Below are 6,614 nucleotides of genomic sequence, written 5' to 3' on the forward strand. Positions count from 1 at the left end.
AAAAAAAAAAAAAAAAAAAAAAAAAAAGAAAGAAAGAAAAAAGAAAAGAAGAGCCAAACCTTTTTCACTGCCATCATGATCTTGGCTTTAATCTCTGGAAGTGTCAAATTTGCTTCGGGGCTTGGGGTTTTAGGAGACTTCTCATCTTTGGCTTTGGGGGTCTTGACCTATAAAAAGTCAGTATTTAGAGCAGAGGAACAGCATCCCCCCCCCCCCCCCCCTTCAAATTAACAAGAGTCCTGCGATGAACATAGCTCGTGTAGACTAGTTAGGATATTCAGAGGAAAAAGCCCCATCTCACCTGTTTTGGGGCCGGAGTGCTGGGCGCTGAGCTCTTGCCGTTTTGAGAGTTCTTTTGTTTGGCCGGAGTTGTTTTGGCCGGAGTTGCTTTGGCCTTTAACAATAAAGCAGCTCTTAGGAAACCAGCTCATTAACTCAGCGTGCAGAAACATGGGAGTCCTTGCTTACCTTTACAGGCGATTCTTCGACCTCACTTTCCTCCTCATCCTCTTCATCATCCCTGGACAAAAAGAAATTTGATCACGATGGAATATTGCAGCAAATGAAAAATGTCGAGCTGAAATCCAATGCCACGTTTGAGATTTAAACTTCCCATGTGTGCTAAATCAGCACAGTGGTGACTGTGGTTTGATTAATGTAGCCACATATCAAACAGTACAAACAATGACAGCTATCCACAGGTCCAACAACTATATCAAAAAGGAATGATTTTGTTTGAAAACATTACTTTTAACCTAAAATACTCAAATTTATTTTTAAAAATCGTGTTTTTACTATCAAACTTTTGGCAAAAATTGTTTAAGATTGTGTGCAAAGCTCAACACTCACTCATCCTCCTCATCTTCTTCATCCTCCTCATCGTCTTCGTCCATTTCCACCTTCATTTTTTTCTGTAAAACAAATCAGACGTTTTGTTGAAAGCGTTACAAATTTCAAACGGAAACTAAATCAACTCTAGAAATAAATGATGCAAACCTGAGGTTTTGGGGCAGGGGATGAAGCAGGTCTTTTCTTTGACGTTTGGATTTCCTCCTCTTCGTCTTCCTCGTTGTCGTCCTCTTCATCAAAAGACTGATCAGGCTCCATCACTTGAACAGATTAGAAACGATGAACAGGAGTTGTATTATTTTAAACGCCACTGATCTGCTGACGTTCTTTAAAATGACGACCATTAGTCTTAAAACAAGGCATGTTGTACTCACTGACGAGGTGCTGCCCACTGATGTGGACCGGGCCTGGACCTGCCTTTAGACGAAACACTGCCGGGGGTGTAATTGTGAATCCACCGAGACATACCTACAAAAATATCATCAAACATTTCTCAACATTGTGTAAATCAGGAGGGTCATTTTAAAAAGTACACTCATAGCGGTGCAGCAGAAGAAACATTCAGTAATGTTACTTGACAAACTTTTAGAGACTCAATAAAGACTTACACTTGGCAACGTGGAGGGCATGAGTGCAGCGAGCACTGCTTTGACTTTCTGACCCTCAGAGTCTTGTCCTTCCACCTCCACCGTGTGAAGCTGAGCTTTTGTGCCGGGGTCCACACAAGCCTGCAGAGAAGAAGACAACCAACTAAAGCCGAGTTCATGTTCCAGACGCTCTGACAGGAGCTCTGCTGCGTTTAGTGAAGACCACAAGACCAAAGAGCATTTTAAGTAAGCAGTACACATTATTGTTAAAGAAATATTTGCCCAACACCAGATTTTTATTCAGCCAAAAAAAAAAAAAGGTGTAGAGTTCAACTGATTAAATGTTTGATTTTGTTGATGCTGGAAAAAGAAAAAAATAGAAAAAGTGGTCAATTTGACAGGAACAGTGATGTAGATGTGATGTAGATACCCTGTCCAGTGATGTGGAGGAGTCTCAGCATCGTTAAAAGTTTAGGCTCTTTTTAAAATCTGTGTGACAGACAGATCTAAAACCCATATACCATATATTCTGACGTATAAGTCACTTCGGCATATAATTCTCATTAATTATGCGTTTATTTAAAGGTCAAAACAGCTTCATTTCGCCTGGGCGGCACGGCGCCATCCATCCATCACGGCCAGAGCCGCTAGCTCTCCAGAGTTCCTCCGCCTGCACCGGCTGAGTAAAGCGAGCGTGCACAGGACTCGCTGTTGCAGCTTTTAAGAAATTTAAAGTGTCAGTCAAAAATTGCGTTATGGATGTGGAAGTAGGGATGCACCGATCACCTTTCTGGATATTGTCCGATACCGATCCAGTTGCGATATCATCATCATCATGGATTTTATATGAGGCTGTAATAATCTCCTCTCAAGTACAATTTGTACAAATATATGCATGCATGTCCAAAAAGGCAACTTGAGGTAAGTTTTAGTAATGTTGGATAAGTTTTAAAGTTGGCATTAAATTCTGCTAACACAAAACGTTTCTTTTTATTCATAGTTTTAAAATGGATATTAAAGTGATTAATGTAAGTGATTGTTTAAAGTTGTTTTATATTTTATAAGGGGCAGATGTAAGAATTGTTTTCTTCTTTCTGCACTCTTTTCATTCAATGTTTTCTTTTTGATTAATTTGTTTTGTTTATTTTAAATGAATGAATAAATGAATAAAAAAATGAATGGCTTCAAACACCTGCTAAGTTCAAGGCATAAACCAACAGACATGTTCCCGTTTTTAGTATTTTACATCACTTTATAATGTACTGTAGCTGTTTTTGTTTAGTTTTTTTTAAATAAATATAATTTTTTTGCAATTTTCAAATCTTGACTGCAAGTATCAAGCTGTGAAATCCTTTGCTTTCTACAACTTCTCTGTAAACATTTGAGCTCTGGGGCTTCAGCGATGTTTTCTTGTTCAATCCAAAGCAGGCAGTCTGATCTCCGTCAGCCGCGCTCAGTCTGTCCCTCCTCAGAGACGAGCAGAGTGTGTTGGACGCGGCTGGCCGGGGTCGAGTCGCCCGTTTCGGGTTAACAAGAGTACTGCCCCGCTGAAGCCCCGGAGCTCGAATGTCCATCGTAAAACTAACTTTACCACGGTTTAATGTGGCGCTATGGCTCTGCAGACATTGCTGTCTTGTTTTGTGGTGTTTTTAGTGTAAAATACTTCCACACAGCAGACATGTTTAGATGAAAAGTTGGTTAGCTGTTAGCCACAGTGCTGCTAACTCAGCCCTCACGTTGTAGCTGGCTGCAAACTATGAAGTGGATTTCCTGAATGTGAGGCGGGTCTTATTACTCTGGGTTTATGAGACACGCATCCGTTCAGGAAATCCATCCTAAAGTTTGAAGCCAACATGCATCATGGATCGGAAATCTCTGCAGGTTGGATCGGAAAAATCCGATACGTAAATTATGCTGGTATCAGAGGCCGATACAGGATCAGATTGGCCCCATCCCTATATGGAAGGGGAAAAAAATGTTTATACGGTAAGTCGCTTTGGCACTTAAGTTGCACGACTGACGAATCTATGCAAAAAACTGCAATGTATACGCCAGAAAATACGGTCTTCAGATACTGTGATGGTCTGAAGAGCTGCACATTCCCAGTCTGTAATCACTCCTGATGCAAAGTGCTTATGTAGAGCAGGATGTGTGAATTATAGACTTCATAGACATTTGCTGACATGCAAAGCTGCGCAGCGCGCTGTTTAACCCAACAGTTTTAGAGAGGGTTGGGGGACACGACAGCCGCGCGCTGTCTGAACCGAAAATTTTTTTGTGTGCGTGTGGGGGTCGTCGGAGAGACAGACACATTTGAGCAGTGCGCTGTTTGTACAGACAATTTTGAGTGGTGGGGGTGCGTTCAGCGTGAGGATTCAGCATGAGGGAAGAGGCTGCCTTTAGCTTTTTAGCTAGCACACCAGCATTGCGAGCCGCTAGTTTAGCGTTACGTCAGTGCAGACAGGTGGTTTGGGGTGGGGTTCGGTAGACGGGGCGCTCGGTTCGGTTGATGGGGCGCCCCGCTTGTATAGTGGTAGTGGAAACACTGCAGTTGTTTTTGTCTTGAACTTTTGTCTAATGTACCATGTCCTGGAGGACCGAGAATCTTCACCAGCGAAGTGTCAATAAACCTAACCTCGAAATAATGACGATCTTCAGAAAACAACTCAAAATGTGTTAATCCCAGAGGCTTAATGATAAACCCAAGAAATTAGGAATATACTAAAAATTATGAGCTTAATATCCTTCTGCCTTACCATCCTTAGATCTAACTGATGCTCGAACCCATCGTCGTCAGGATTGAAGACCACCTCTTTTCCAGCTTCCAAGACACAACCTGATGAAAAGATTTATGTTAATACACCCAGAAAACTGATTTTATACATCATACAAGAAATTTAAATTTGTAAAGTCAAATTAAAAAGCTACTGCAAAGACTGGCTTTTGATAAAAACCTGAAACCTATTCTTTAGATTTTAAGGACCATATTCAAATTTGGCACAAGAGGGAGCCAAATTCACATGAATGGCTTCATACAGCACGTGGAGGCATGTCTCCATAAATAGGGCAATAAAGATCTGATCCAAATCTCGTTAATATGGTTAATATGTATACTAAAAAAGAAAAATGTAATAGACCCTGATTTAATTAGCATCAACTTGCAGTACAACATTAAAAGTAAAAATACATTTGGATCTTTGAAATGACTAATAATTGATCTAATACAGTTTAGGCCAGTTAGAACAAGCAAACTAATTCAAGTACTGAACTAATTTAAAATTAAATTAAAAAGACATGAAACAAAAACAATTGGATCATTTAAAATTGGTATGAACTGGGGCTAGATTTATGACATTTTCAAATTTGCTTTTCAGTGAATGGCTTGCACATCTGTGAACTAGAAATAATAGGTTAAAGGTTTACATTGAGATTAAAAGAGTTAAAGCATCAAAGAGTATTCTTCATGACAGCAGAGTTAAAAAAACAAAACCTGGTGGTAAAACATAATGTTCAATAATCTGCATGTGTTTGAAGCCACGTTGAGCTGACTTTGCTCAGTCAGAAAATAACGTTCATGTTCAGTGATTTATTAAATCTACAGTTAATTTAAAAAAATCAGTTTAAAATCAAACTACGAAACGATTCCTGCTTTTCGTAGCATTAAAATCCACATGTTTTAACACGTAGCATGAACCATGAGCGCAGCCATGTTGGTTTAACCACGTGTGTGGCCGAGAGGTTCAGGCCGACACGAGGACAAACTACTGCTAAAATATTAATATATCCGAATTAAGCGTTGTTCAGACTGTTAATGGCACATATCACGTTACATTTCACTGCAGAGAAAGACAAAAACAGCAGCTAAAACATTAGCTTGAAGGTAGCAGTAAAACTTCACGATAAGGAGCGGTTAACACGTTCAACGCGACACAAGTTTCCACTTTTAACTCACCGTAAAGGAAGGTTTGAGGTGACATTGACTCCTCGTTTAGTCCGTTCATGTTTAGAGTTAAAGAGAACCAGAAAACCGGGTTGGAACTATAACGAACTGCTGCTGGTCTCTAAACGTGCTTGCTACAGCTGCTACTCTTCTTCTCTGCTGCAAAGAAAGCGAGTTCAACACTGCCCCCTGTAGGACAGCCCATGGACATTATATTTAGTGCTGCGCATGCGCAGAAGTTCTTCCTTTTACTCGACGGACAACCATCTAAAATGAAGATCAGCGCCACCTACTGGAGGAGTGCGTGGTTTAGAGGTGTGCCACAGAAAGTACCTCCGCTGAAAGTACCCGTTGGGAAGTCATTTAAAGGCAGTGATGAAGAAAAAGTAACTAACGAACTTGTTTTCTCCCCAGTAGCTTTAAGAACATTTTTTTTTTTTTAACAATACGAAAACAATCATTCATTTAGCTTTTTATTACCTTGTATTTGAAGTGTTTTTTACAAGCTTGGTTGCCAGAATATAGATTTGATTTTTAATTTAACCTTTATTTATACTGCACTGGTAGTCTCATTGAGTCATGAGGACTCGTTTTTTTCCAAGAGAGACATGCTACCCATTGGGGCAAATGAGGGTGGAGGCAGGTGTGGTGTTTCACATTTTCCACCCACATTTTGATGTTGTTAGTCCAGGGAGTTGAACCGGTGACTTTCCAATCACAGGCCCACCTTCTCTAAACTCTGAGCCACCACTCCCCCATGCCCTGCAAACCTTTTCAAATATAAACAAAACCTAGTGAGAAACATCTGTTAAATGTTTAAACTCTTTTTTGAGAAACAATAAGCAGTTTGTATCCTGGTCTAGCTAAAAGCACCTTGTATGTAATAAAAGAATAATTGTAGATAACTGTGTTCTTAAAGGTGTTAAAAAGCATTTGTCAACTTAACATTTATTTTCCTTTTAAACAAACTACCTTATGTGCATGTACAATAAAATGGGTGCTTTTGTTGGCACAACATCTGTAAATTTAGATTTTTAAAAACCTAAATATTGCTCTTTTTCCTTTTAATTTCCACATTTCTTTGTCCACTTTATTATTTCAGGTATTTTTCCAGTGGCTGCTGGTGGACTTTTGTTCAGGGGGGTCTATAACTCCAAAATAGACAAGCATGCACCCCCCACCCCCCCAACCCCCATCCATCCATCCATCCATCCATCCATCCATATATATATATATAT

The 6,614-nt window shown here is 39.9% G+C and overlaps 1 protein-coding gene across 1 annotated transcript in view; it reads right to left on the minus strand.

Moving 5' to 3' along the window:
• Window positions 1–5,560, minus strand: part of npm1a (nucleophosmin 1a) — a 9,519-nt gene extending 3,959 nt beyond the window's left edge. The window contains exons 1-9 of the mRNA XM_037687481.1: window positions 5,389–5,560; window positions 4,193–4,272; window positions 1,458–1,577; window positions 1,224–1,317; window positions 997–1,109; window positions 850–911; window positions 469–520; window positions 302–394; window positions 60–167 (exon numbers count right to left, since the gene is read on the minus strand). Coding sequence (XP_037543409.1) covers window positions 60–167; window positions 302–394; window positions 469–520; window positions 850–911; window positions 997–1,109; window positions 1,224–1,317; window positions 1,458–1,577; window positions 4,193–4,272; window positions 5,389–5,437 — 771 coding nt within the window. The 5' untranslated portion in view covers window positions 5,438–5,560. The remainder of the gene's footprint in view (window positions 1–59; window positions 168–301; window positions 395–468; window positions 521–849; window positions 912–996; window positions 1,110–1,223; window positions 1,318–1,457; window positions 1,578–4,192; window positions 4,273–5,388) is intronic.
• Window positions 5,561–6,614: the final 1,054 nt, after the last annotated feature.

The sequence above is a fragment of the Nematolebias whitei genome, chromosome 14 (genome assembly GCF_014905685.2).
Source record: "Nematolebias whitei isolate Nwh7 chromosome 14, NemWhi1, whole genome shotgun sequence".
NCBI classification, from domain to species: Eukaryota; Metazoa; Chordata; class Actinopteri; order Cyprinodontiformes; family Rivulidae; genus Nematolebias; species Nematolebias whitei.